The 27,989-nt window shown below is 58.6% G+C and overlaps 10 protein-coding genes across 10 annotated transcripts; 4 read left to right on the forward strand and 6 right to left on the reverse strand.

The window, feature by feature from the left end:
• Positions 1-503: 503 nt before the first annotated feature.
• On the reverse strand, positions 504-816 carry K452DRAFT_159273 (uncharacterized protein). The gene has a single exon (XM_033535647.1). The coding sequence runs from the start codon at positions 730-732 to the stop codon at positions 547-549; it is 186 nt and encodes a 61-aa protein (XP_033399265.1). The 5' UTR covers positions 733-816; the 3' UTR covers positions 504-546.
• Positions 690-3,169, reverse strand: K452DRAFT_285600 (uncharacterized protein). The gene has a single exon (XM_033540140.1). It carries the CDS (start codon positions 3,152-3,154, stop codon positions 902-904), a length of 2,253 nt encoding a protein of 750 aa, XP_033399266.1. The 5' UTR covers positions 3,155-3,169; the 3' UTR covers positions 690-901.
• Positions 3,170-3,347: 178 nt separating this feature from the next.
• K452DRAFT_317040 (uncharacterized protein) lies at positions 3,348-5,259 on the forward strand. The gene is made up of 2 exons (XM_033544025.1): positions 3,348-3,444; positions 3,496-5,259. Exons 1-2 carry the CDS (start codon positions 3,384-3,386, stop codon positions 4,899-4,901), a joined length of 1,467 nt encoding a protein of 488 aa, XP_033399267.1. The 5' UTR covers positions 3,348-3,383; the 3' UTR covers positions 4,902-5,259.
• Positions 5,260-5,456: 197 nt separating this feature from the next.
• Positions 5,457-7,947, reverse strand: K452DRAFT_317041 (uncharacterized protein; the record flags this gene model as incomplete). Its single annotated transcript, XM_033544026.1, has 2 exons — positions 5,457-7,766; positions 7,822-7,947. The coding sequence occupies 2 exons, from the start codon at positions 7,945-7,947 to the stop codon at positions 5,883-5,885; spliced, it is 2,010 nt and encodes a 669-aa protein (XP_033399268.1). The 3' UTR covers positions 5,457-5,882.
• A 1,582-nt stretch (positions 7,948-9,529) lies between these two features.
• K452DRAFT_285602 (uncharacterized protein) lies at positions 9,530-10,631 on the forward strand. Its single transcript, XM_033540141.1, has 3 exons — positions 9,530-9,871; positions 10,079-10,286; positions 10,387-10,631. The coding sequence occupies exons 1-3, from the start codon at positions 9,674-9,676 to the stop codon at positions 10,590-10,592; spliced, it is 612 nt and encodes a 203-aa protein (XP_033399269.1). The 5' UTR covers positions 9,530-9,673; the 3' UTR covers positions 10,593-10,631.
• Positions 10,632-12,248: 1,617 nt separating this feature from the next.
• K452DRAFT_224820 (uncharacterized protein) lies at positions 12,249-13,515 on the reverse strand (the record flags this gene model as incomplete). Its single annotated transcript, XM_033536712.1, has 4 exons — positions 12,249-12,431; positions 12,486-12,649; positions 12,700-13,316; positions 13,385-13,515. 4 exons carry the CDS (start codon positions 13,513-13,515, stop codon positions 12,249-12,251), a joined length of 1,095 nt encoding a protein of 364 aa, XP_033399270.1.
• A 388-nt stretch (positions 13,516-13,903) lies between these two features.
• Positions 13,904-18,831, forward strand: K452DRAFT_306960 (uncharacterized protein; the record flags this gene model as incomplete). The annotated part of the gene is made up of 2 exons (XM_033543033.1): positions 13,904-16,124; positions 16,193-18,831. 2 exons carry the CDS (start codon positions 13,904-13,906, stop codon positions 18,829-18,831), a joined length of 4,860 nt encoding a protein of 1,619 aa, XP_033399271.1.
• Positions 18,832-20,486: 1,655 nt separating this feature from the next.
• Positions 20,487-22,617, reverse strand: K452DRAFT_267720 (uncharacterized protein). Its single transcript, XM_033538855.1, has 3 exons — positions 22,508-22,617; positions 21,093-22,366; positions 20,487-21,034 (listed from the first exon to the last, which is right to left on the reverse strand). Exons 1-3 carry the CDS (start codon positions 22,548-22,550, stop codon positions 20,645-20,647), a joined length of 1,707 nt encoding a protein of 568 aa, XP_033399272.1. The 5' UTR covers positions 22,551-22,617; the 3' UTR covers positions 20,487-20,644.
• A 322-nt stretch (positions 22,618-22,939) lies between these two features.
• On the forward strand, positions 22,940-24,640 carry K452DRAFT_325537 (uncharacterized protein; the record flags this gene model as incomplete). Its single annotated transcript, XM_033544783.1, has 2 exons — positions 22,940-23,319; positions 23,374-24,640. 2 exons carry the CDS (start codon positions 22,940-22,942, stop codon positions 24,638-24,640), a joined length of 1,647 nt encoding a protein of 548 aa, XP_033399273.1.
• Positions 24,641-25,654: 1,014 nt separating this feature from the next.
• K452DRAFT_246747 (uncharacterized protein) lies at positions 25,655-27,678 on the reverse strand (the record flags this gene model as incomplete). The annotated part of the gene is made up of 3 exons (XM_033538029.1): positions 27,058-27,678; positions 25,893-26,960; positions 25,655-25,818 (listed from the first exon to the last, which is right to left on the reverse strand). The coding sequence occupies exons 1-3, from the start codon at positions 27,248-27,250 to the stop codon at positions 25,655-25,657; spliced, it is 1,425 nt and encodes a 474-aa protein (XP_033399274.1). The 5' UTR covers positions 27,251-27,678.
• Positions 27,679-27,989: the final 311 nt, after the last annotated feature.

The following is a 27,989-nucleotide window of genomic DNA, read 5'->3' on the forward strand; positions in this document are numbered from 1 at the left end:
GGAGGCGGGAGGGGTTGTATTAAACTGCTATAACTACTGAGGTTTTGACTGGTTTATTGTGCGGTTCTCAAGCACCACCCTCGCGCTTCGCATACTCCTCCTCCATGCGCTCCTCATACAGCTTCTCTGCCGCCAGTTCCGCCTCGCTTTTCTGTGCCGAGCCTGTCGAGGCACCTTCACCCTGCCCCGCCGCCGCCGTGGTATTCGAATTCGTACTGGTAGTGACAGACTCGCCCGTCACCGCCGCCGTCGAGGGCTCCTTCTCTGCTGGTGTCGTGTACATCGGGAGAGGCATGCTGAGTATGCTTGCGATTTACTGGTGCTGTTGCTGTTTCTGCGACAAGGCAAGGCATGTCAGTCAGCGCTTGCTCGCTCGTTGGGTGTGGTTGCGTACGTACCTTTCTCTGCTCTGCTTTTCTTTGGTTTGCGTGCGAGTTGTGCGTGTGCGCGCTGGTAGGTAGGATGGTAGGTCGTGTAGACAGCAGCAGCAGCGTGGAGGACCTCAGCTCTTTAAGCGCGCGCGGGGCCGACGCCGCGAGTGCGACGTCAGCGCTGTGGCGGTGGCGAGAGAAAAGAAAGAATGATGTGGCTGTGCAGGACAAGCCACCAAAACAGTGTAGGTATGCACCAGATGTGGCTGTGCTGCGCCACTGCCCGGTTTCGTGGTCTGGGCTGCTGGATTAGATGGATGGGGAAATGAATAAATAATAAAACAAATATATATATAAACATATGTGAGATAAAGCTTAGCTTAGCTTAGCTTAGGTACCTAGGTAGGATATAAAAAGACAACAGAACATGACCGACCGACCGCTTCTTTCCTTCCTTCGGTGTGGGACACTTGAAGTGGGCAGATGCTAACTAACTACGCTGAACGCTACAGACAACATCAGACCGTTCACTACAACCAACCCCCCGCCGCGCCACCAATCCCATCCTCCGGCCGTCTCTCGTGCATCTCCCGGCCCTCCCGCGCACCCCTCCCCGAACCAAGGCCCCACCTGCCCTCCCACGCGCCCTCCCTCTCCTCCTCCTCCACACACCTCAGCCAAAGCTCCACCCACTCACCACTACTTACGCCCCTCCCCACCAGGCGCTCAATGCCCGGCTCAACAACGCCCAAGCACAGCCTTACCGCGTCCGCGACCTCGCCGACCAGGCGCACAGGCGGGACCTCGCGCTTCATCTCGGGCACCAGCTGCCGCAGCGCCTGCACCGTGCCGTCCATGTCGCCGTGGGCGGCCTGCGCGCGCAACACCAGCGCGTACAGCCCCGGCCCGCGCGCCGTCACGCCGTCGAGCGGCATGTTGTTCCAGATGTGCCAGAGGGCGGCGAGGTCGCGGGCGGTGGCCGCGGCGCTCAGGAGGCGGATCCAGGCCGGGCGGGAGAGGGGCACGTTGCCGAGTTCGATGGTGGCGAGGAGGCGGGCGCGGGCGTGATCCGCCTCCGAGATGCTATGCGTGTCGGCGTCGAGAGCGGGCTGCGGCGCGCTGAGCGCGTCGTGCACTTGCACCAGGACGTCTGCGGTCTTGATTGCCTGCCCGTGGTTGCGCATAGCCTCGAGCAGCGCCAGGATCAGCTGGTCGCGGTCTGGGTCGGCCACGCAGTGCGAGGTGCAGAGCAGGCGCAGGCCGGCGAGGAAGACGGGGCGCGGGATGTGCAGGCTCGCGATTTGCATTTCGTCGAAGAGGGCGGCGACGAGGCGGAGCGGGTAGCCCGGGTGCGCGAGGGCCAGCGCGTGCTCGTACAGCCGGAGCAGCGCGTCGTAGTGCGGGATTAGCGGGGACGGGGGCATCAGCGCGTAGAATTGTCTCAAGAAGGCCGTGTGGCCGCGTGGGCGCGTCTGCGCGCCTTTGCCCAGCGCCGCCATCTTCTCCGACGGCGTCATCTGCTCCAGTTGTGCAAAAAGGCTGGCAAAAGTTTTTGATTGCTCCTCCGGCGTATACGATTTTTTGTTGTTATTACCCGTAGACGTAGGCTCGGTGGCCGTTTTCCCAGTCGCCGCCTCCGCCTCCGTGCTCATGCTCATGCTCATGCTCTTGCCCGCTTTTCCTACTCTGAACAATCCGTTAGCCACTCCGTACTCTCCAGCTCTTAGCAACGCCATATTCATACCATCTCTTCGTGTCGCACGTGACGACGAGTGCAGAGCCCGAGTCTGCAACGGCGCTCGCGGATCCGCAGCCGCCACGGACTGGTTGGCAAAGACGGCTCCGTTCGAGTTGTACGTGACATGACCGTGCGGGTCATTGACCGCCATGCCCGCGGCCATTGCCTCCTTGCGGCGCGCGTCTGTCTTCAAGACGCCGTTCCAGAGCCCCTCGAGGTCAAGCTCGGCCCGCTTCTCCTCTGTGAACAGCTGGAAGACGACGTTGACGCCGTGCGAGCGCGTGCCGAAGCCCACAAAGCCCTCGCCCTCGGGCTCATCCTCCGTCTTGGCCGACTCGGCAGCCTCGACCCGGCCAGCATTGACGCAAATCCAGCCGGTGCGGATGCCGTCATCAGCCGCCAAGCTGCCCTCGGCCGCGCCGGCGTTGGACAGCATGCGCGTCTTGCGGGCCTTGCGGCGCAGCTTGATCTTGAGCTCGCCGCGGCCCAGCAGCCCGTCGGCGTGCGGCGAGAGCTTGTACTGGCTGCGCAGCCAGCGGCACAGCTTATCGGCCGAGACGTGCAGATGCTTCTCGCTGCGGGCGGTGCCGAACAGCTGGATCAGGTTGGCGCCCAGGGCGGGGGGCGGGTCGAGGTGGCGCAGGTCGAACAGGGTGATGTCGTCGATGCCGAGGTCGACCGAGGCGTGTTGCATCATGGGCTGGAGCATTGGCGGCGCGTGCTCCGGGAGGTCTGGCAGGCGCTGCCGCTCGGAAATGGGGCTGGCGTTGACGGCGTGCTGCTGAGCTTGGTCGTGCTGCAGGTACCATGGTATCGAGGCGAGCGAGGTGTCGGAGGCAGGCTCGTTTGATTTGAGGGTTTCGTCTACTTCCTCCACAGACTCGTCAAAGGGGTCTTCGAGCTCGTCACGCGACAGCTGGTCCGAGAGGCGCGGGACAGAGGTCGCCAGAGCGCGGCGGTGCGGGGGCGTGGGAAATAGAGAGCGGACGGGCAGTGGGCGACATGGCGCGGCGAGGGAGGCAAAGCGGCGACAGGCTGAAGCCATCGAGGAAGCCATTGTATGAACGGGTGGTGAAGATGCGGAGAAAGAGCAGCATTGGCGGCGGCAAATCCACAAATGCACGCTTATCGATACGCCGCCGGGATTTTCTCTCGCTGATCCAGGGACCATCACGTGCGCGCGGCGTCGGCGTCTGCTACCTCGGCCCGCGCGGTGATCGGGCAGAGGTCGCCAGTCCCCAGCATCAACACCAGCCAAAGCAAGCAATGACACCATGGAGTTTATGCCGCCCAACGGCCAAGCCGGCTTCGATGAGCTGAAGCCCTCGCTCTTTGGTACCTCCATCCATTCCTTTCCACCACCAAGCTAACGCGGCACTTGCCCAGAAATCCTGTCAGAGCAACAGCTCTCGTCGCTGCTCCCGCCCTCACTCCGCTACCTGCTAGCACTCGCGACGCACCGCCACCCACGGTACCTGCTGCCCATCCTAAACTCGTTCGACGAAGCGTACGCCCTCGTCTCGCTGCTGGTGGAGCGCCACTTCCTGCGCACCTACGGCGGCAGCTTCACCGAGAACTTCTACGGCCTGAAGCGCGAGCGCGTGTTGCGGATCCGAGGCGGGGAGGCGCGGCGCGCGCAGCTGGGCGCCCCGGATGCCGTGCGCGAGACGTTGCGGCTGCGGAGGCGCGGCGCGGACGTCTGGAAGAACTTGGCGGTGCTGGTGGCGCTGCCGTGGCTGAAGCGCCGGCTGGACGAGGGCTGGGAGGTGCATGCGGCGCACGCGGCCGTGTTGGGCGAAGGCGGGCGCTTCCATCGCGACGAGCAGCAGCCGGGGCTCAGGGCGCGGGTGCGCGACTTCTACCTCTGGTTCCTGCGCCGCGTGTACCCGAGCCTCAACGCGGCGTACTATTTCGCGCTGCTGGCCTTCAATCTCGCGTACCTGTTTGACGGCACCAAATACCACAGCCCATTCATGTGGGCGATCGGGACGCGGATCCGGCGCCTCAACGCCGCCGACCACCGCGCCATAGAGCTGGCGACGCAACCGAAACCCTCAGCTTCAACTCGGTCCAGCAGGCCCGGCCGCCCAGGCCAGCCCAACGCGGGGCTCCTCAGCCCCCGCAACCTCGCCAGCACAGTCGGCCAGCGCGCGCTCGGCAGCCTGCGCGTCCTGCTGCCGACGAGCATCTTCCTGCTCAAGTTTCTGGAGTGGTGGCACGCGAGCGACTTTGCGCGCCAGCTGAGCCGCCAAACGGCTGCCGATCTGGAGCTGCCGCCGCCGGTCGTGCGCGCGCCAAACACCAAGCCCCAGCACAAGCCTAGCACCAAGCACGACGAAAAAGCTGCTTCTGCTGCTGCACCACCACCCCAATCCCCCCACGCAGCCACCTCCCTCCGCCCCATCCTCACAGTCCCCCTCCCAGCTAGCAGCGCACTCTGCCCCATCTGCGTGCGCCCGATCGTCACGCCCACGGCCTCGCCGTACGGATACGTGTACTGCTACGCGTGCATCCACCGGTGGGTCGAGGGCGTGCATGAGCTGCAGGAGGAGTTTATGTCTGGGGCGAGCGGCCCGCGAGCCCCTGGTGGAGAAGGGGTGGGTGTGGGTGGGCGGGACAGTGGGGAAAATGGGAACGGGAATGGGAGTGGGGGTGAGGGGGGGAATGTATGGGAAGATGAAGGAGAAGGCGAAAGCAGGGAAGGGAAATGGGAGAGTGGGGTGGGGCGGGACGCGGTTACGGGGGGGCGGGTGCTGGGTGGTGTGGGGGGGTTGCGGAGGGTTATTGTCTAGGTTTGGGGAGGAGGTGTATTTATGAAATACCCAGCATGCTAGCAGTTGCTTTCGTACCTACTTTTTTCGTCAACGTCAGCGTCGACGTCGCTGTGTGGAGTGGAGTGGAGTGTGGAGTGGAGTGGAACGTATGGCTGTTCTGTCTGTCGTATCTATCTGTCTAGCTAGGTAGCTAGCTAGCTACTTGTCTGTCTGTTGGTGTGCTGTGGTATGTAGTGTATAGATAGATAGATGGACGGATGGAAGGATAGTTAGGAAGAAGGAAGGAAGGAAGATATAATTGTGTAATATCTAGGTAGGGTATTTAGGTATTTAAGTGTAGGTAGTGTAGTGTATATATACGTGGATTATTAATAGGAATAAAGAGGAAAGGCGTTTGCGTTTGCGTTTGCTCTCGAGAATAAGATATAAGATATGACGCGGCGGGCGTAGTGGCGGTGCTAAAATGGAACAGAACAAAGTCAGTAAAATGACTCGGAATTACGTCCACACTTCCAAACAAATTCCATGTTTTGTATTCGGATTTAGTACGCGTTGTTCCACACAAGTCTGTCTCTTCGTTCTCAGTCCCGCCGCCGCATTTACTGTACTGTACTGTACTGTATTGTACTCATAACCCTGCACATGTCTTTTCCGCCTGTGTGTTTACCCTCTATGTCTTTACCGTCTGTCTTTTCCATCTGTCTTTTCCATCTGTCTTTTCCATCTGTCTTTTCCATCTGTATCTGAGTCTGAGTCTGTTTGTTTCTTGAGGTTATGTATCTATCAATACTTGGTGTGACACGCTGCGTGAGCTGCTGCCTGCGCGCGGAGGCGGAGTGAGATGGAGAGACGAAATACCGAAATAGAAAGACGGAATACTGAAAAGAGGAAAACATAACTAGTCAAGTCCACCGGCCTGTAATGCACCATCCACGATCCACCACCACAGCCATCATTATCACCAACCCTGGTCCTATCACACCACACCATCACACCAGCTCACCGATGTCGGCGTTTCTCGCAGCTGCTGCGCCGGCGCCTGTGCTTGGACTTGCGCTCGCGGTCGCTGTCATGGGCGCTGTCATGGGCGCTGCTGTCGTTCGTGTTGGGGCGACGCTCTGCTGTTGGGGCAGGGGCAGGGGCAGAGGTGTTATAGTAATTGTTATAATTGTTAGTGGTGTTATAGTAGTTGTTGGTGGTGCTAGTGCTGTGGCGCTTACGGTACTTGCGCCGGCGGTGTGGCTCTGTGTCTGCTTCTGCTGTGGTCGTTGATGTCGATGTGGTAGATGAGGTGTAGGTGCGGCGGTGGCGGTGAGACTTGGTGCCTGTGGTCTCGTTGTTGGTGCTTGTGTGAGTGGGGGCTGTTTGGAATGTCGTGTCGGATGGAGTGGGTGATGGGGGAGGTGCGAGGGCGGTGCGGAATGTTGTGTCGGAGGAGGTGGGGGAGGAGGCACGATCAGTGGCGGTTTGGTAGGTTGTGTCTGTCGTGCTTGAGTAGTTATCGGTGTCAGAGTCAGAGTCGTCAGTATAGGAAGTGCTGCCAGTATAATCAGTGTAGTCGGTAGAGTAAGTAGTGTTGGACGTAGTATACCTGCGAGTCCGTAGGGGCAGACGGGACCTACGGTGGTGGTATATAGGGTGATTCTGCTCCAGCCTTGTTGTCTTGTAGGTGTTTTGAGTGACAGTCGACTCGCTATCGCCAGTCCGTAGGGGTAGACGGGACCTACGGTGGTATATAGGGTATAGTTGTGCAGGCCTGAGTGTGTCATCGGTGCTTTGACTGCTGGTCGTCTCACTGTCCTCGGAGAAGTCGGTCATGGCGTACCGACTGGACCAACTTGACGACTCGTCGGAGGATTGGCTGACAGTGCGCGAACACGTCCAGACGTCGCTGTCGCAGTCCTCCTCGCGGCCGTAGTTGTGATAGGCGTTGCGCTCAGCCCAGATCCGGTCGGAAATTTCGCCGACCCTCCTGCTCAAGTCCCCCATACCGAAACCTCCTTCACCACCATCAACACGACTGCTGCGTCTCTGATTCTCACCAGCACGCTCATCACCCACCGACTCAAGCACGTCGTCGTCCTGATGATCCGTTAGCAGGCGCCGCAAACCAGTAGCATCTAGCACAAGGAACTGCCTACCGCGCGACGGCTCCTGAGCGTCCACATCCCCACTCATCTTCTTCTCGATATCGCGCGGGTGGACGCGGCGACCCGTGCGGTCGAAGAAGCGGGACGCGATGCGCTGCCAGTGGTCAGCGGCATCATCGTGGACGATGCGGGCGAGGAGCACGAGTTCTTCCTCGTCGAACAGGTGGTCCGGCTGGAGGACGATTGTGCGCTCGTCTCTGGGCCGACGCTGTTGGTGGCGCGCTGGGTGTCCTGGCTGGACTGCGCGTCTTGAGGGAGGTGGCTGCTGCGGAGCCTGCGCGTCGTGGGGAGCTTCGGGGGCTGCGGGGGGTTGCGCGCCCTGCGAGACGTTAAGAGGGAGGATTGGGCCCATCCTCAAAGGAAGGCCTCCTTTGGGCCTCTCGCCGCTTAGCGCCATGTGGCGCGCGCGAACTTCCTCCTCCGTGCGGTTCAGCTCGTGGGCGATGGTGCGGTAGCTGATTCCCGCATTGCGCAGATGGCGGATCGTCTCCTCCTCATCGGGAGAGAAGGCGACTGCGGCGGGAGTGGGGGCGGGAGCGCCAGCCGTGGCAGCAGTCACAGGCTCTTCGGCGGCCGGGGGAGCGGGCTGCGGCTCTGGTGGGTTGGCGGCGGGCTCAGTGGGCTCAGCCGGCGCAGCGGGCGCCTCGGGAGGTGGAGTGGGCGGAGCGGGCGCAGACGTACCAGCTGCGTTGGAAGCAGGAGGATGAGTTCGCTTGCTGCGCGTAGCGGACCTCTATTAGGTTTGTCAGTTTCAATGGCTAATGAGCGCGAAGAATGAATGAGCTTACCCTGACGATGGTGCGGCGCTCGAGGTCAATTTGCTCGCGATGGCCGAATCCGAAGGTCGCGGCGACGCTGTGATGAAGACCACCGCCCGGGTAGAAGGTCTTGGGCTTGTTGGTGTTGGAAGGCATTGTTGTGAGTCGCGGAAGGGTGTTGATTGAAGGTTGGTGTGTGAAGTAAATAAAGTGAAGAAGGGTTGATCGCGAAGAAGAGCCGACAATCAAGACGTTTCCGAAAGATGGAGCGGAGAATGATGAGAAGGGAAGAAGGTGGAGGTATGGTGCGTTTATTAAGAAGACTTTGGGGGTGGATGCGTGTGAAGGAAGTGCTAGGCAAATGGAAGCAGAAGCAGTGTTAAGTATACTGCGTTAGGAAAGCCATAACATAGATAGTGTGAAAGCGAGTGGACCATCTTGGCTGGCATGGACTTAACAAAAAGGCAACCAGCAGCCAGTGAGAGCTGTGTGAGCAGAGAGATAAAAAGCATGTTAACAGCATGGAGGCCGTCAACGCAGCATATTAGCGAAAAAGCAAAAAGCAAAAAGATAAGGAGCTTCGCTGAATGGTGTTCGAACTACCGCAGGCCGTTACTTTTCATCCTTTTGATCGGATTAGGTAGGTCGGGTGCTTACAACGGCGAGGAGGGGAGGTCCCTATTCATTCTAGTAGCATCACAGGTTTGGCAATTCCAACTGCGCCATCCGGAAGCCCAATTCTTCAGGTGCAGTGGCGGCCCGCCCCTGAGGCGTCGCTCCTTATGATTTTTGCATGGCATCCCATCTATATATACTAATGTTTTTCGCTCGTGGTGATAATGCGCCGCTGCGCCCGTCGCTGCACCGCCATCGCCATCAACGCACTGCCACGGCTGCAGGCCACAGAGGCCTTGGCACCCATCCTAGTTCATGCTTGAAGTCTTGTATCGTTGCCTTTTCCCTTGCTCTTGTGGAGTTTGGTGTGGTGGTGTCGCTGCGCTGCCGTCAACGCACGACCCCAACCTTGACTCTGCATCACCACTACGAGTACGGGCAGTACCTATTGTTTTGACGCGCCCTATCCCGTCGCGATGTTCCTTGCTCTTGGTGTTGTAGTCTTGCTCGTGACTGCCACTCACGATGGTTTTCCATGGTGTCGTATATTCACAACGCCCATCAGCCCCGTGACCGCAACATAGTTGGATGTAAGTATTTTGGCCGCCATATTTGTTAACTGCAGCATCCTGCGTCTTTTTATCGACCTCTAGGAGGTTTGCTACGATCGTTATTGCTTTGTTACCTCTTTATACGCAGCTTGACTTTCCCTTAAAGGATCCGCCTTGATCGCGCAGCCCAACACGGCTTGGAATTAAACCGTATCTCCTCGTCCTTTCCTTGCTCTTGTCGCAATCTTGCCCGTTGTCCGCTCGTCATCCACGAACAATGATGACTTTCCATACACACAACGTCCGTCTTTGTATGCGGCTTGACCACCACCTCACCTCACCTCACCCACAACTTCACCGCATCACCAACAAAACGATCATTCTCTTAGTTTCACTACAGCAAAAAACCCAGTACCTGTACTTTGTGCCATACCCAAACGAACAGATGAGGTGAGGTGCTCCTGTAGTGGAGCTCCCCACAGGAAGTAGGTCCAGCCCCGGTCTGCGCCGGCCCGACCACAACTCCGACGCAACCTGGCAGCTCCAGCGCGCGATGCACGCTCCCTAAACGGGGACCTACAGTATAGCGGCCAGCAACACCAACACCAAGGCTCACGACGACCTACCTCGCGACCAACACAACACGGTCACGGCCGCCTGCCCGCCCACTCGCCCGTCCTCTCACTCGTTCGCTCACACCCACGACAACAAACAAGATGCAGCTCCTCCGCCTCGCGGCCGTCGGCGCCGCCGCCCTCTTCGGCAACCTGGCCGCCGCGCACAACATTCAGATGAAGGCGCACTCGCGCGAGTGCTTCCACGAGCAGCTGCACGCCGACGACCGCATGACGGTGACGTTCCAGGTTGGCGATCGCGAGTTTGGCGGCAGCGGGAACTTGGAGCTGGATTTTTGGGTGCGTGGGCTCTTCTCTTTTGCTAGCTGGCTATACGACGTCACGGAAACCCCACCACGTAAACCCCACTCGTGGTGGTGCTACTGCTCCGGTCACCGCTGGTGCCCTCGCCAATTGGGCAGTGGTGCTGGCTGCAGTGCCGTGGTGTGATTTTGTGGTTATGGGACAGGGCAAGAGTGAATGCTAATATGTGCATGCCACCCGCAGATCCAGAAGCCAGACAACGGCATGCAGGTGCACGAGCGCGCCGTCGCGTCCGGCGACCACTCCTTCACGGCGCCCATAGACGGGCGCTACACGTACTGCTTCAGCAACGAGCACTGGTCGGCCAACACGAAGGAGGTGTCGTTCAACGTGCACGGCATCGTGTACGTGCCGGAGAGCGAGGCGCCGCAGGACCCGCTCGAGAAGGAAGGTGCGTACTTGACAAGCAGCCCCTCACCCCACGCTCACAAAGGTATTGTTCTTGCAATTAGCATGGTGTGGCTAACGCAATGCACCCTCTCCCCCAACAGTCCGCCAGCTCTCCGAACTCATCGCCCAAGTCAAGGACGAGCAGGGCTACATCGTCGTGCGCGAGCGCACGCACCGCAACACGGCCGAGAGCACCAACGCACGCGTCAAGTGGTGGAGCATTTTCCAGCTGCTGGTGCTGGGCGGCGAGGGCGTCTTCCAGGTCTGGTGGCTCAAGCGCTTTTTCGAGGTCAAGCGCGTCGTGTAGGGTACCTAGTTTTGCACGATTGGCGGGTGTGGTGTGTGTATGTTTTTTGCGGGGGAGGAGGGAGGAAGGTGGCGAATTGACGATGATGATGATGATTGTGCGTGTGTGCTATGTGATGTGGTGGTGCTGTGATGGTGTTTCTCTGCTGTTGGTTTACTGCGAGCTTTCTTGCTCTTGCGGAGCTCTGCGTGCGTGCTCGTTTTCTGCCCAGTCGCCTGTAGGCGTATTGTTCCAGAGCAATATGCCCTACTACACCACAGCAACGGGGACAGACATTTTAATCCATCCGCAGTGACCACGGAGCCTACCGCCCACATAAAAAGCGATGATATCTAATGTATAGAGCACGTTCTCACTCCTTATAGGCGCATGTACGCAAGAAGATAGAACCAAAGTACACGAAACAACTTAACTACGGCGTACTTTCGCTTCTGCTCCTTGTGTGGTCTTACCCTCCGACAGTAGACTGTGCCTAGTAGGAAGAAACCTTTCCTGCCCTTCCTTCTGCCTATCCCAGCCCCTTCAACACACGCACATGCATACAATGCCCGCGGCGCCCGCAACGGTGGCGACGCTTTCGCTGCCCGCAAGCCCTCCCCCACCACTATCAGCAGCAACATGTGCGCACCCGCACATCCCACCACCGCATTCTGCACTGCTCTCTGCTCACTTCCGGGCTTTGCCACGCAGACGCATGCTGCTTGAGGGTAAGGTAGGGAGGGCCGACAACAAGTATGCACAACACAACACAACACAACACAACACAGCACTACACAATGCGGCTGTGAAACGAAAGGAGAAGGAAGTAAAACAAACATAAACAACAACACCCCTCCCCCTCCCCCAAAGCCCAACCCCAACCCCGAGTGCACCTCCCTCCTTGCAACAGGCGCAGCAGTGTAACAGTAACCCCAACCACACCAAGCCCATGTCGTGCAGACCCATTACACGGCCCGTTCGGACGTGCGTACAGAGGCGTAGGCGAGCGTTACACGGCGTGCGCTAGCTAGCTAGCTGCGGACGTGTGGCGGGCGTGTTTATATGTGGGGGCGGGGATGTGGGGAAGTAGGGAGGCGGGGAGGAGGTTGGTGGGTTTGCTTGTTTATGGGTTGGGTTGGTTGGGTTGGGGGATGTGTGTGGGGTTAGTGGGGTGTTTGGGGTTAGTAGGTGGATGGATGGAGCAGTGCTTCGCGACGTGCGTGTGTGTGCTCCGCGATCTGCAGCCTGCGTACAGAGTCGGTTGTTGCTATGGCTTTTATCGCTGTCGTTGTTGTTATTGCCGCGGTGTAGTTGCAGTTGCCGTGGCGGCAGGCAGAGCAAGGCAAGGGGAGGAGGAAAAGGAGGCAGGAGCAGCAAGGGGGAGAGCGTTGGTGGTGGCGAAGGCGCATACACAGAGAGAGGGGGGCTGGGGTCGCGACGTTAGGCCCAGGAGCCAGGACGCGGGCACTCACTCAACGTGGCGCACACGTGGGCCAGGTTTGGGGGCAGAGGAGAAGGCTGGGCGCGGCTGCGGCTTGTGTCACCACGACGCGTACGGAGTAGGTCTGTCTGGCTTTGACTGCTACTGCTGCTGCTGCTGCTGCTGCTGCGCCCGCCTCTGCCTCTGCAACTGCATTGCTAAGTAGGAGGTGTGGTGCCTGTCGTTAACATTTCACCTCACTGCGGCGGCCGTCTTGACGCCTTGAACTTCTCGTGCCATTTGCGCTTGACGGGGCCCTTTTCTGCGGCTGCGGCTGCGGCTGCGCCCTTGTCGTTGCCGGCAGATGCGGTGCGCCGGTACTGCGTTAGGGCGCTGCCTTTGGGCGCGATGTGATGCTCGGTGGGGAGCACGTAGTCATCCTTCAAGAGAGTTAGCATACCGCTCTCTATGGGGATTAGTGGTGATGGATGGACCTTGATTGCTTCAAGCGCGACGTCGCTTCTCCATGCTTCTGGCAGCGCGTCGCGCCATTGGTCGAGGAAGCTGGCGGTTGGAAGCTCCGAGTCAAGGGAGTCGAGCGCGATGAGCAGATGCTTGCCGACCCAGGGTACGCATTTCGCGCGGTCAACGACAGTCCCTGGTGAGTGTTAGTGACTGCATAGAGACTGTGATGATGGTCAGACGTACAGTCTGGTTCAGGCAGCTGGTCGTCTGGCAGCAGCCGGAGGAATATCGCCGCGATTAGCTGTGGTAACAACCCCTCCTCTTCCAGCTGCCTCTGGACATCTCTGATCTGGAGTTGGGCGCCGAGGTCGATGCCTTCGGCAACCGACAGCGCGTGGATCGCCTTCCAGTAGGTCCACGGCGTCCGTGCAGACGGGTAGCTAGGCACACCGTTGAGGTCGAAGGCGCACATGTCAACCCACGCACGTTCGCATTCCTCGTCAGAAAAGGGAACGTCTGCAAAGACTTCGGCCTTGGACTTGCTCGTCAAGGGCCCGCCATTGAGGGCCGGGCCTGCAGCGTCATCCCGCCGCACGTCGTCACACTCGGCCAGAGCCTCTTGGAGCAGCGGCCGGGGCGAGTCGGCGACGGGCCGGAGCTCTAGCATGGAGCCGCATTGAGCAATGGTGGAGAAGGCCGGCGTCTCACTGAGGGAAGTGGGCTCGGCGATGAGGACGGAATTGGACGTGTGGACTTGGCGGAGCTGGTAGGTCTTGTTAGGCGTGCAGAGATATGCATACGATTCCTTTTGGGCCTGGGCAATAGCGGAGGGCGGCGCGGGCCTTGACTTGACGGTGAGGCTAAAAGAGGAGAGGTAATCAGGAGTCGATGTGCATTTGGTGGCTTGATGGTGGAGATGGGTACGCACAGCGGGGGGTTTGGCGAGGATAGCAGCTCGACCAAGGCATCGGGAAGCTCGAGCAGACGGAAGCTCTGCTGCTCCTGCGCCCTAGCGAGGAGAAGGCCGGTGGGGTGGTGCTGCGAGGCCACGATAGACATCGGAGATTGACCCGGGCTACCGACGTAATGGGGCGTTTGGGCGTTTCAACGGGCGCGAAAGGGTGGTGGATGGGCCGGATGGAGAAAGCGAAGAGGTGGGAAAGCAAGGCAAGGCGGCACGCGTCGCGTCGTGGAACTTGGAACAGACCGGTCGACCGGGGATCCCAGGCGTGCATCGGCAGCCCCGTGCATCTTGCGCTGTTGTTCTTTGCCATGCCCGCCGGCCGTCTTTCTTGCCTTCCCCGTCCCGCTCTAACGCCAGCACCACCACCACGTCGACACGCTCGCTCCCCCTCATCCTACCAGCTCCATGGACTTTGCGCCTTCTGTTGTCGCGCGCCCGATGCTGTAACCACCACACCTCCCCAGAGACCAATTGGCGCCCAACATGGTCCTTACTAGCCCCCCGCCGCCTGCCCTGTCGGCCGAGCTGCTCCATCCCTTCTACACGACCGACGAGCTGCTCTCCAACGCCCCCATCCTGGTCTTCTACGGCGCCACCTCCACCGCGACCATAAACTCGACATCGTCGCGCATCCAGGTCCACATTTACTCGCCCGCCGGCCTGCAGTCATATCCCCGTTTGACCATATCCCCGAGCTCACCGCTTTATGCCGCCGTCGATTGTCTTGCGCGCGAAGATCAGGGCGACGAGGTCACGCGCGCCCTCGCCTTCAGCCTCTACAAGTACTTCCTCGAGCTGCCGCCCGTCGCAAAGCAAACATGGGAGCTCCAGTCCAACACCCTGGGCAAGCTGCCCTCGGCCCCGCCGCTCTTCGGCGAGGCGCACGCCGCCATCCTCGCGAGCCGCATGGTCAAGGTCGACAACGTCGCCGAGGTCATTCAAGACGTCCGCCAGTCGCTCGCCGAGCAGGGCCTCTCGTGGCTGGACGTGGACGTGGTGCTTCCGCCTGGATCGATACAGGAGACTGAGGCTCAGCGGGAGGGACGTCTGCCAGAAGAAATCGCCGAGGAAGAAGAGGCCGAAGCACAGTATGGCGAATACGCGCCTTTGGTGAGGGTCTTTGGAGACCCGGCATTCCTGCCCACATCAAGGCTTCGGCGCGCGCCGTCGAAACCTACGGGTCTCAGCCGCTCGAATATGTGGACTAGGGAGCAAAAAGAGAACTTGAGGCGCGAGATGTGCGAGTTTGTCGACACCGAGGGAAGTTACGTGAGCAAGGTTGGCGACTTGCTGCATAATGTTGCCGAGGACTTTCGTCAAAGGGCGCGCACAAAAAGTCCATCCAGCGACAGTCCGAGCGAGGAAGCACTGGAGGGTCTTTTTCCGCCTAGTTTGGACGAAATCCTAGCAACAAACGCCGCTTTCCTCGAAGACATTCGTAGAGTCCTGGAAGGGACAGAGAATGACGCGATCCTGGATATGGAGGCAACCACTGGCGAGCCTTATGCAAGGCCTAGGGACGACCACCCAGCGGATGCGACTGGCGTCTTGGCATTCGCAAAGTGTTTGGTCGAGTGGTTCCCAAGGTTTTCCGACTGCTACAGCGACTACATTGCCGCCCATGCCGAATTTGGCCTCTACTTAAAGATGTTTCTGAAAGAAACCGGATCTAGCTTCTCCAAACGTGTGCAGGAAACCGGCGAACAGAGACTGATGTCGATGCTAATTGAGCCCGTGCAACGTCTGCCCCGATACAATCTTTACATTGACAATCTCGTCAAGCAATTGCCCGTACGCCATCCAGGTCTCCGAGCTCTGCTAAAGGCTCGAGATACCATATCAGAAATTTGCTCCCGAGATTCCCCGTCAAATCAGCAATCCAAAGTCATTGAGCGGCTGCAAGACCTCATCCCATCATGGCCGCGCGATTTCTATCCGGAAGGTCGCCTCATCACTGCTGTGGACGTGGTCGAGTTGGCGCCACCTTATCGGAAGGATCCACGTGCCCGTGGAGCCAGCCCGGGCATCTTGGTTCTCTTTGCCGATCAGCTCGTGCTTTTGGTCAAATCTGGTCACAAGACAATGTCAGCTCGAGGTCTCCTCGCAGAAATTGACAATCCTAATGTCCCAACTGGAGACGACCGTCCGCTAATCGCCACGCAACTAATTTTCCTTCAGCATATGAAGCTGAGTAATGTCTGGTTCAGCGAAGTAGACGATGGCGCTATGCTGCAGATGTACCATTCTGATGGGTCTAGTCAACCACCGAAGACGCTGCATTCGCTTAATGCTTCTTCGTTGTGCATGTTCTATCTGACGGGTTCATACGAGGGCAAGGCGGCAAGATGGCTGGAAGAGACGGCCAAGGCACGGGTGGAGAGCCGATTCTCTGAAGCGGAGCGGGAGAGCAACAAGTGGGAAGTGCGATGCTTACCAGGAGAGTTGAGCCTCTTCTCGGCTATATTCGAGGAAACTGAGGACCAGACGGTTGTAGGCCGGGGTGAACCTGCGCGCGTGCGGGTGGTAATGGAGCCAGAAAAGGGTGCAAAGATGCTCAAACCTGGTCAGGAAGGCATCGAGTTGGTGGCTTCCATCACTTCTACCGGCGACGGTCTGTTCTTGCTTGAGACTCTAGGCGAAAATGAGTTCAGTGCTCGCGATCGCGTGACGGCAACGGAGCTGCTTCCCGTCTTCACCAAGAGAGGTAAGTCAGACTGGTCATACTGCTGCTCATCTTTACTTCCTTCGTCGCCGCATGACTGATTATTTTAGTGAGCAACTTTCTGCAAATGCGCAGTCAGATCCGCAATCCCGCTTTGACCTCCATATTCCTCTTGCGCAACCAGCAGATTCTTCAGTCGTTGAAGATACGCACTGACAACGTCGAGGAGCACGTCGCTCTCGAACGCGCCGATTCCGGACGTTCCACTTCGCCAGTCAAGATGCTGTCTAATCTCTTCGACCGCCACCGAGAACACGGATCACAACGCAAGCTACATCATCGTCCATCACCAAGCCTAGGAGACATACCACGTTTCGCTCCACCCGGCCCAAGCAGCCCGTTCAAGACATCCAGCCGGCCGACATCCAGAGATGATGCATCATCGATCAAGTCGAACGGGGCAAATAGTCCAGTTGATCCAATCATCAAGCTTGAGGAGAGTTTGGCGACCTTTGTCCTCTCTCTCCATGCACGGAAGGGCAATGTGGTGGGCAAAGTGGTTCGCAATAGGGCTAACGCTGACGAGCTTTCGGTTAACGAGCTTTACAACTCGCTTTTGGAGGATCCTACGAACGTCGAGCTCGCCGCGCACTCGCCAGTCGACGTTCTGTTCTCAGCATTTGAAAAGTTCCTGCAGGTGGCTTGGAGGGAGAAGATGGGTCCTGTGGCACCGGTGGACTTTCTCATCTCGATACAGTCGCAACCCGATAATGCTTATCCTGGAGATTTCGAAGAGCACTTTATAAAGGTGTTTGGAGAGCTTTCACCACAGAATCAGCGTGCTTTCCGAGCGGTTATCAAGCTTCTTGCTGACCTCCTCGAAGGGACCGGCAACGATGGAGACCGCGGTATGATCACCGCAGCATTTGCAGAAGTGCTGGTTCCTGGTGACAAAGCCCACGAGTTTATCTCCTTGCTAGATCGCTTCATGGAGGACGTCGACGCGCTTTTCGGCAGGCCGTCGTCCAGCGGGAGCGCTACGCCAAGCCAGAGTTCTTTCAACTCTCGCTACGGCAAGGGCTCCGTCAGCTCAAATCAATCGTCACTCAAGAAGCGGTTCGGCTTAGGCGGTTTACACAGGGAAAACAGCAACAAGTCCGAGTACGAGTCCAAGTTTGGCTCTGTCTGGCGGACACTGAGCAAAGGCGCTGCTCGCAATGCCGACGGTCAGAGTGCGAGCTTGTCGAAGGCGACGCCGTTGCTGAGGGCTCACTCGACGGATAATGACGCCCGTGTGTCGCCCAAGCGCCCGCCGTCCCGCGATAGGCCAACGGTCCTCGGCGCTTTTTCGTTCGACGAAACTTCTCCCTCACGTGGCCTGGCCACTATCGGAGAAGCGCGCGAAACGCCCAGGAGGAAACGTCGCAGTTCGCTGTCCGATCTGCGCGAACTCAATAAAAACCCTGAGCCTGCTGACCCTGCTTTCTCTCCCAAGACGCCTCTTCGTATCGATCCGCCGAAGGATACTAGCACCTCATCGTCACGCACGCCCTCACCGCCTAAGCCTTCCGGTATCCCTAACCCCAACCGCTTGTCTACCCCCGCTCGCCTGTCCGCTCCGACCAGAAAAGAAAACTCCTCTCCTATTACTGCCAACAGCGCTCTGCCACGGCCGCGCTCTCTTCACGTCCCCTCATATACCTCTCCTCCCCCGCTTCCGCCTCCCAAGACCGACCAAGTCACGGTCACGACGACGAGAACCCGCAAGGTTCGCAGCAAGACCTTTTCAGAAGACACAGTCGCTCCGCTCTCACACAGCCGCGGCGGATCGACTACCTCGATCCCAACGCCAACGCCAACGCTACACCGCGCCAAAGGCAGCGTCAGCAGCATCAGCAGCAGCATCAACGGCGCAAGCGGCATCCCTGCGCTTTCCGAACGCCCCAGCTCCGGCAACCACCGGCCCCGCATCTCTGGTGGCGTCGAGAAGCCGGCACCGCTAAACATCAAGCCCGCATCGGCAGCGCTAAGCTTGGACTCGCCATTTAGCCCGACTACGACGCGCAAGCTCAAAATGCAGAGCCCGGCGAAGCTGCGCGAGCGGCTGCAGAAGGAGCAGAGCGCGATTCAGGGCGCGGACGCGTCGCTGCAGGCCGAACTGTCGAAGATTGGGGACGAGATTGCAGGGATCTCGGCGCGCGGCAGCGGCGCGTCTAGTGGGCGGCCGGCGCCGCTGAACCGGCTGCACACGGAGCCAGCGACACCGGGGCGGCACCGCAGCCCGCTGACGCCGCCGAAGAAGGACTCGCCAGCGTCGTCTGGGACGTCGATTGCGACGGCGAGCACGGCGACGACTACGACGACGACGGCCGCGGCCATGGCGACGGACACGGCGGCGCTGGGGGCGCGCATCGCGTCGCTCGAGACGAAGCTGAAGTCGGTGCTGGGGCAGCTGCAGGAGCGGCACGCGGGCATGGCGGCCGACGTGGCGAGCTCGCTGCAGGTGTCTGAGCAGCGGGCGCGCAAGCTCGACGAGCTGTACCGCGAGGCGAACGCGGAGAACGAGGCGCTGTACGCGCGGTTCAATGACGAACTGGCGCGGGTGCTGCGGAGCGTGAGGGCGGGCGAGGGGGTCGAGGAAATGAGAAAGAAGATGAGGGAGGCGGTGGAGGAGGGGGAACGGTTAAGGAAGGAGAATTGGCGGCTTAAGAGGGAGAGCGCGGGATTGAGGGCGCAGTTGAGGGAGTAGGGATTTGGTTGGTTGGTTTGTGGTAGGGTGGGTTTCTTTTGGTTTGGTTGGAATGGTTGGATTGGCTGGGTTGGGCTTGGTTGGGTGGGTGGGTGGATGGATGGGCGGGCGGGTATGGTTGGATGAAATGAACGGATGATTGGATGGATGGATGGATGGGCGGGTTGGTGGGTGGGTGGGTGGATAGGTTTTCTTCTCTTCTCTTCTTTTTCTTCTTCTTCTTCCCTTTCCTTCTTTCTTTCTCCCCCTCCCACTTTCCACCACTTCTATACTTTTTTTGCTCTACTCTTAAGTCTCTTAGTCTGCGCGGGTGGTTACTGGTTTTGTTTGTTTGCCTTGCTTTGTCTCTCTAGGAACGGGATCGGCGGGTTGGTTGGTTAGTTGGTTTGGTGCTGGTGCTGGTGCGGGCTTTGTTTGGAAGCAAGCGGGATGGAGGACGGGTAAGGGTGGGTGGGCTTGGCATAGCGAGCGAGCGAGGAGTGAGTATATGTGCGTGGTGTTACGTACCTAGGTTGTGCGTGTTAGCGAGCTTGCATGCTTGCAGGATCAGAACGATGATGAAGGAGTTGCTGTGTAGAGAGAGAGAGAGAGGCTCCACGTGAGCGAGCGAGCGGGGAGCACGTGTGCAGATACGATGGTCAGTCAGTCAGTCAGTCACAGCATAGCATAGCATAGCATAGTCATAGTACGTTACAGCCAGCCACAGCCAGTCTGTTTGTTTGTTTGTTTGTCAGTCAGTCATTCAGCATCAACAGCGTGCATAAGATTCGCTATAGCGGTCGTAGCATATATATATTAAGTAGTAATAGTAGTAGTAGTAAAATAGTCTGAAGTCTGAAATCATGCTTGCGTTAGCGTTGTAGTTGTAGTTGTAGTTAGTTACTGCCATGGCGCGGTGGGTGGATGGATGGGGTGGTGGACGGGGTGGTTTTGGTGGTGTAATATACCAATATAGTAATAGTATCTAGTAAAATAGCATACAAACTACACACTAAAAACCGATTTGTACTACCTACCTACCTACCTATAGCCGTCTACGTGCTAGTAAGACTGTTAAGACTACTGTTGTGTTGTGTTGTGTTGTGTTGTGTTGTGAAGGTGTAGATAGATAGATAGGTACGGTAGTGTTACACGTATGTACGTTGGTAGCTAGCTAGGTGTTTGTGCTATTTATGGTTTATATCGGATTGTGGGTGCATGAATGGATGGATGTTGCGGTGTGTAAATGCGTTTTATAAGAGCAATCAACGCACGCCTTTGTCCCATTTTATCCCTTCCCGTACAGTCTACCTGCGGCAGTCATCCGTTAGACATAGTTGGTGTGCATGGTAGTGGTGGTGGCACATATGCTGCTGTGTCTACACCTGCTCCTGTTCCTGACAAGTACAGAAATAGGGATAGAGGACGGAGAAGCAGAGGCAATGACATACATAGACAAGGACAGGGACAGAGGCAGTAGCAGCGAGGAAGAGAGACTGTTAGCCTCATAAGATTGAAAAGGGAAGTTCGAAAAGGGAATTAGTTGAGCAGCATGGCATCCTTCGTTTGTTTTCTCCTGAGCAAGCTGTGGTATGTTATGTGCGCCCAAGGGCAAGGCTATAACAACAACATATCACACTTCAACAAGCAAAGGTCGCGTCATACAGGCAAGCATGCTGTCATGATATTATCACATTTCTTTTTTCGTTCACCACACTAGCTCGTCTACATGATCTAGACATAGCGCTGCCGCCACAACAACAGCAGCGACAGCAGCAGCCCCCTCCCCTTCTCTCTCCCGCGCCAGCCGTCTCACCAGCAGCTCTCACCGCATCTAGTGGCCATGGCCATCATCCTCAGCCCGCTGTTCCGGATCCAACTTGATCAGGGTATCGATGCGCATGATAGCGATGCAAGCCTCGACAGCACTCTTGAGCTGCTTCACCTTGCTCATGCTGGGCTCCAGCACGCCCGCCTTGATCTGGTCCGTCAGCTTGCCCCGCGTCAGGTCCAGCCCGTAGTTCTTGTAGTCCTTCTTCTTGGCTGCGTCCTTTTCGGCCGCCGGCGCGTTCGGGTCGTTGGTCGTGCGCTGCGCCACCGCGTGCCGCGATCGCAGCTGCGCAACCAGCTCCGACGAGTCCTTGGCCGCGTTGACTGCTAGCGTCGTCGGAATCACCAGCAGCGACTGCGCGAATGATCCAATGGCCAGCTGCTCGCGGGAGCCCTGTTGCATGTGTCAGCGCGCTGTTCGTTCAGGGGGGTTTAAAGCAAGTTGGACTTACGACAGAGGTAGCCCACTCCTCGAGGTAGATGTGCAGGGCCGTCTCGACGGCACCACCACCCGGCACTATCCTGCCGCTCTCGAGCGTGCGCTTGACGGCCATGAGCGAGTCGTGCAGCGAGCGCTCCATCTCGTCGAGCGAGTAGTCGTTGGCACCGCGCAGAATGACCGACGCCGAGCTGTGCACCTTGGTGCCCTTGATCAGAATGCACTCGTCGTCCGAGATGCGCTCCTGCACAACCTCCTCCGCGTGGCCCAGGTTCGACGCCTCAAACTTCTCGTCGCCGTTCAGGTCTGACAGCGAGCTGACGAGCGTGGCGCCCGTCGCCTTGGCTATCCTCCGCAGATCCTCCTTCTTGCATCTCCGCACGGCCATGGCGCCGCGCTCGACGAACTCCTTCAGGCACAGGTCGTCGATGCCCTTGGTCGTGAGGACAACGTTGGCGCCAGACTTGAGGATCATATCAATGCGCTCGAGGACAATGGCCGACTCGCGCTCGCGGATCTTCTCCAGCTGCTCCGGGTCGTCAATGGTGATGTGCACGCCCAGCTTCATGCGCTCCTTCTGCAGGTTGATGTCCAGGCAGGCAATCTTGGCGTCCTGGACCCGCGTCGTCATAGCCTGGCTCGCGACGGTGCAGTTCAGCGCGTAGCCCTTGACCAGCACCGACTCGGTGGCACTCTTGCCGTGCGCCTTGAGGATGTTCACCGCCTTGACGGGGTACTTGATGTCGCCCTTGCCGTTGGCCGACTTGACGGCCTGCATGGCATCGACGGCCATTTCGGCAAAGAAGTCGCCGTCCGCGCCGATGATCTTGGAGGACATGGACGTCCTGGCGATGTTGACCAGCGACTCCCTGCCCAGGTTCTCCACCTTGATGCTGATGTTTTCGCTCATGTACCGCACCGCCTCCCTCAGCGCCAGCCTGTAGCCCGTGATGATGGTCGTGGGGTGTATCCGGTTCTTCATCAGCTCGTTTGCCCGCCTCAGCAGCTCCGCCGCAATGATCACAACGCTCGTGGTGCCGTCACCGACTTCGCGGTCCTGCTGCTGCGCCAGGTCGACGAGGATCTTGCCGGCCGGGTGCTCGATGTCGAGGAGAGAGAGGATGGTGGCACCGTCGTTGGTGACGGTGACGTCGCCAATGTCGTCGACCATCATCTTGTCCAGACCAGAGGGGCCGAAGGAGGACTTGACGACGTTGGCGATGGCCTGGGTAGCGTGGACATTCTGGTCACGGATGTCCTGACCGCTGATCTTCTGACCGCCGAGAACTGTGGTGATGGCAGTCAGTACGGCTCATTGTATTGTAGTTCAAAGCTGGAGTTTGCTTTGGAGGAGGGGGGGACCAGCTCGACTTCCCCCCGGAGGTGAATGAGGGGCTTGGGGCGGGGATTTCGTCAACACAAACTTACACAGGGTGCCCGCGTTGCGGGGCTGCTCGAAGATGCCGGCCATCGTGCAGTTCGGATTGGGGAAAAGGGGATTGTCAAGCTCGACGCGCTGTCTCTGGCAGCCAAAATCCCGTCAGAGATGGAAGCCGCGATGCAGGGCGGGCCTTTGATGTTCCGGCGTTGTTTCTTGGCGCGACACCTGCCGCGCGAAGACCCCACCAAAAGCATCTCTGACTCGTCCCTTGCGCCCGCCCACTCTCGTCTTCCTCAATTCCTGCATTCCCGCCCTTTCACTCTCCCAGTACCTCGCGTCAAGTCTTTCGCCAGGCTCGGTGCTCCCTCGAATCGCTGTTGAAGCGCTCCACACACACCACTTTATCCTCCACATAAACAAACTACCCCGCCATGGCCTCCGAAGCCCCGGCCCAGCCTCCGGTTAAGAGCGACAAGGGCATGCCCGAGCGCAAGAAGGACACCAAGAGAAAGGAGCCCAAGGACAAGCAGCAGAAGCAGAAGCCCATGCAGAAGAAGAAGGTCGAGGGCGCCGCCCTCATCGGTATCGACGTTGCCAAGGAAGACGACCTGGGCGAGTGGTACCAGCAGGTCCTGACCAAGGGCGGCATGCTGGCCTACTACGACGTCGCCGGCTGCTACATCCTCAAGCCGTGGTCCTACGCCATCTGGGAGCACATCCAGGGCTGGTTCAACGAGCGTATCAAGAAGATGGGCGTGAAGAACTGCTACTTCCCCATTTTCATTTCTGCCGACAACCTGCAGAGGGAGAAGGACCACGTCGAGGGCTTCGCTGCCGAGGTCGCGTGGGTCACCAAGGGGTGAGTGTCGCCAGTATCGCTGCACGATTGGGCGTGAGACTGATATCAGTACAGAGGCAAGAGCGACCTGGAGAAGCCCGTCGCCGTCCGCCCCACTTCCGAGACCGCCATGTACCCCTACTTCGCCAATGAGATCCGCAGCCACCGTGACCTTCCTCTGAAGCTGAACCAGTGGAGCAACATTGTGCGGTGGGAGTTCAAGCACCCCATGCCCTTCATCCGCTCGAGAGAGTTCCTGTGGCAGGAGGGCCACACGGCGCACCTGACCCTGGACGAGGCCAGCACCGAGGTTCTGCAGATTCTGGACCACTACGCCGGCATCTATGAGGAGCTCCTCGCCGTCCCCGTTGTCAAGGGTCTGAAGACGGAAAACGAGAAGTTCCCTGGTGCCGAGTATACGACCACCATTGAGGGCTACATTCCCGCCACCGGCAGAGGTATCCAGGCCGGTACCAGCCACTGCCTGGGCCAGCACTTCTCCAAGATGTTCGACATCAAGGTCGAGGACCCCAGCCCGGTCAAGGAGGGCGAGCAGAAGAAGCCGCCAATCCACGTGTGGCAGAACTCGTGGGGTCTGACTACGCGCTCCATTGGTGTCATGGTGCTCACGCACTCGGACAACAAGGGTCTCGTCATCCCTCCCCGCGTCGCCGACATCCAGGTCGTCATCGTCCCCGTCGGCGTCACGGCCAAGACCAGCGACGAGGACAAGGAGAAGCTGTACAAGGAGATTGACGACATTGCGTCGACTCTGCGCAACGCCAGCGTGCGCGTCGAGACGGACATGCGCGAGGGCTACAGCCCCGGCTGGAAGTTCAACGACTGGGAGCTCAAGGGCGTGCCGCTGCGCATCGAGTTCGGGCCCAAGGACAGCGCGGCGCAGGCGGTCACGGCGGCGCGCCGCGATAAGGAAGGCAAGTCGCAGATAGCGATTGCGGAGATCGGCAGCGCGGTGCCCACGCTGCTGGAGACGATCCAGGCGGACCTGTTCGCCAAGGCCAAGGCCGACTTCGACGCGGCGCGCAAGCAGGTGACGGCGTGGGACGAGTTTGTCCCTGCGCTGGACGCGAAGAATGTCTGCTTGATCCCGCATTGTCTGGGCGACAAGTGCGAGGATGAGATCAAGGAGCTCTCGGCGCGCAAGAACCAGGAGACGACGGAGGAGGCGCACGATGCGCGCGCGCCGTCCATGGGCGCGAAGTCCCTGTGTATTCCGTACGAGCAGCCGGCGCAGGATCTGAGCGGGGGCGAGACGCAGTGCTTGAACCCCAACTGTGGCCAGAAGGCCAAGAAGTGGGTGCTTTTTGGTAGGAGCTACTAGGGTGTTGGGAGTGGAGTGGTGGCGTGGTGTAGGTAGGGGGTTTGTGTGTGCGTAGTGCAGTAGCTTTTCGCAGATGTAGGTGGTAGCTAAGTAGGTACCTACCTAGCTAGGTATATGGTGGGTGTGATGGCTTAGCCAAACCAAACTGCTACCGCTACGAAATAACCGATATATGATCGTCTCTACTTATGCTGCGTGGCTGGGCTGTGAGGAAGTGCTTGCGATATGCAGTGCAGATGATGGCATGTGTGTGTGTGTTGGCTTCTGTGCTTCTTCTATGTGTAGCTGGCTAGGTATTTAAGTGCCTGAGTTGAGAATTGAAGCTTCAGTTGAAGCTATAGTTAAAGATATTTATTAAGTTAATCGTAGGGCTTCTATGCGGTATATACATTATAACTACAGCGCTGGCCAGAAGAGGAACAGGATAGGGTAGAGAAAAGGCTAGCTTTTACGTTCTTTTTTATTTAAATTTTAGCTTGTATCTCCCTCTCTCTGTGGCGACGGTTTTGAGAGAGGGAAAAAGTGGAGGAGGAACGAAAAGGAGAGGAGGAGTGAGGAGAAGGAGGTAAGAGAAGGGGGAAGAGGAGGTGTAGCTAGCTAGCTTATTAGATAGAAATAAATTCTCCGTCCTTTGTTTCTTACATGTTTACTTAGGGTATCAAAGTGACTATACTAAACCCATTTCTCTCCTCTATTTTCTTGCTGCTGTGTGTTTCACTATATGCGTTTTTCAGGCATGGGTAGATATATGAAGAGAGGAACTTATACGAGATATGGAGTGTGTAAAGGTAGTATAATGTGCAGCAGTGGAGTAAAAGCGTAGATGAACAGTGGTCTAGGATTTTGTTTTGTTTGTTTGTTCGTTTGTTTATTAGGGTTGGTTTATGTACAGGGTATGTAGGAGCGCACACTACGTTCGACATTATTATTGTGTTTTTCTCTTCCCCTCCTCCCCCCTCCTCCCTCTTCCTTTCCACCCTCCCCACCCCAGCCGCCCACCCACCCACCCATCCGCTAGCCCCAATACTCTTTAATCCCGCGCTGTTTCTTGAACCGCATCCAGTAGCACATGAACGGGAACAGGGCGGTATTGACGACTGTCCAGGCGATCAAGATGCCGAAATTCAGGCCGAGCCGGGAGTGCAAGTCGAAGAGGATCTGGCGGCTGCCTTCGACGACTGCGGGGGTGGCGTGGCGTTAGTGATATATTTATCAGTGGAAGGGGATGAACAAGGAAGACGAGCCCACTCACCATTATGCAGCGGCCAGGCATAGCCCCAGCGGAAAAACGCAGGCTCGATATCGATATCGTAGAAGCCAGTCGCGACGTTCGAGATGACCCAAAAGATAAGGAAGACGCCCATCCACGGCTGGCCGACGGCCATGGCCGCGTTCTCGCACGCCAGGCCCAGCGCCGCCATGCCCAGGAAATTGAGCATCCAGTAGACGACGAACGAGGCATGGCCGTAAGCGTTGGGGTTGCCGAACGCGATGTCCGTCGGCTCCGTGTGGCTAGTGACGGGGTTGCGCGCGCCGAAATTGATGCCGAAGGCCAGGCTGATGAGCGAGTACGCCAGCGACAGGAAGAAATACGCCACCATGGTCGCGCCCCAGCGCCACAGAATCAGCTGCCGGAAGCGCAGCGGTGCCCGCCCGGCCAGATACGTCATGTGGATGGGCAGGTAGAAGGAGAAGCTGAAGAAGGACACGATGATCAGGTAGATCAGGCCGATGCTGACGGCGGGGATGGCCTCGTAGGGCCAGAACGGGCGGAGATTGTACTCAGTGGACCCGATGCCAGGGCTCAGCGCCTGGGGCGCCGCGCGCAGGTTCGCGAGGGCTTGGGGCGTCGACGCGTTCGCGAGCGCGAGCCCTGCCCATTGCATCCCTACGCGCGCGACGGCCTCGCGCATAAACGCCGTCGTCACCGGTAGGATGAAGTCGTAGTACGTCGTGTCGTCGCGCGCGTCCTGGAACACGAACTGGCACGCGCCCAGGGGGTCGTAGCTGGCGTTGCCGGTCTCGACGGCCTGGTACAGCAGCGCTGTCGCGTTGGGGTTGACGATGATGGCGGCCCAGGCGTCCCAGTTGTAGACGGCGCGCCGGACTTCTAGGGGGTCGTTGTTGAAGGCGCTAGCGGGCATTACTCCAAAGCCTAGCGTGTTGCCTTGCGCGACGGTTTCGTGCGCGAGCGCCGTTATCGTGTTGCCTACTAGGGGGTCGTGGCCGGTGTTGTCGTAGGGCGCGACGCCGTCCATGTCGACGACGTAGACGACGAGGGAGGAGAGGTTGCGCGGGAGGTGCTTGAACACGGCCCAGTCTACAAACGGGCGTCAGTTATTGCATCGCGTTTAGCTGCGGTAGGTAGGTAGGTAGGCAGTGAGGCAAGGAGGAGGAGAGGGCAACAGGGCACACACAGACAGAAAGCACGCCCAAGATCAGCGCCATCAGCACCGCGGTCGTGAGCAGCCATTTCTTGACCGCAGCGCGGCGGACGGGCTGGAGCTGCGGGTCCCAGAACCCGACGGGCTGCGGAGGTGTCTGGCCTCCGTCTCCGCTGCCATCTTCGCCTTGGTCTGCCTTGCTCTTTTCTGACGACGATCGCGCCATGCTCGCTCGTTGTTTGATATGCGCGCACGTGTGTAGGTGGGCGGCGAGGTGTTCGTTCCAGTCCAGTCCAGAAGAAGAAGAAAGAAAAGAAGGTGCCGGTTCCTACGGCACTAGCCTGTGTCAAACCTCAGAATAGGGATAAGTACGTCCAAGCACTTCAGGAGAAAAGAAGAAGAAGAAGAAGGACAAGAACAAGACAAAGACAAACAGAGCCGCAACAGCCGCACACCGCCACCGCCGCCGCCGCCAGCAAACATTAGCATCTAGTAGAGTAGTCATCACGACCCAATGACGTGCCTGCTATTCGTCATCACCACCACCACCACCACCAGGCACGGCAGAGATTTCGCTTTTCGATTCCGCGCGAGGCGGCCGGCCCGTCCCATACTCCTAGGTAGGTACGAGTACTCGAGTAGGTGCACACATCGTTCGCGCGCGAGTCACACCAGTGAGGTCGCGAGTCACACCAGTGAGGTCGCGAGTCCTGATGTCAGCGCCGGGCCCGAAACGGCACAGTCGGAGGGCTAGGGGCTGGCAAAGAGCCTCGCACCTCGCGCCTCGGACCGGGCTCCGTGGCCGCGCTCACGTTGTTACTCCTAGATGCCGACCGGACAGACGACGTTGGTGGGTTTTGCGCGTGGTGTTCGGACGACGACGACGGCCGAGCCCTGCCAATCCATCCAATCCAGCCCATCCAATCCAGCCCATCCAATCCAGCCCATCCAATCCAGCCCATCCA

This window comes from Aplosporella prunicola, assembly GCF_010093885.1.
Source record: "Aplosporella prunicola CBS 121167 unplaced genomic scaffold K452scaffold_8, whole genome shotgun sequence".
In the NCBI taxonomy this organism is placed as follows: Eukaryota; Fungi; Ascomycota; class Dothideomycetes; order Botryosphaeriales; family Aplosporellaceae; genus Aplosporella; species Aplosporella prunicola.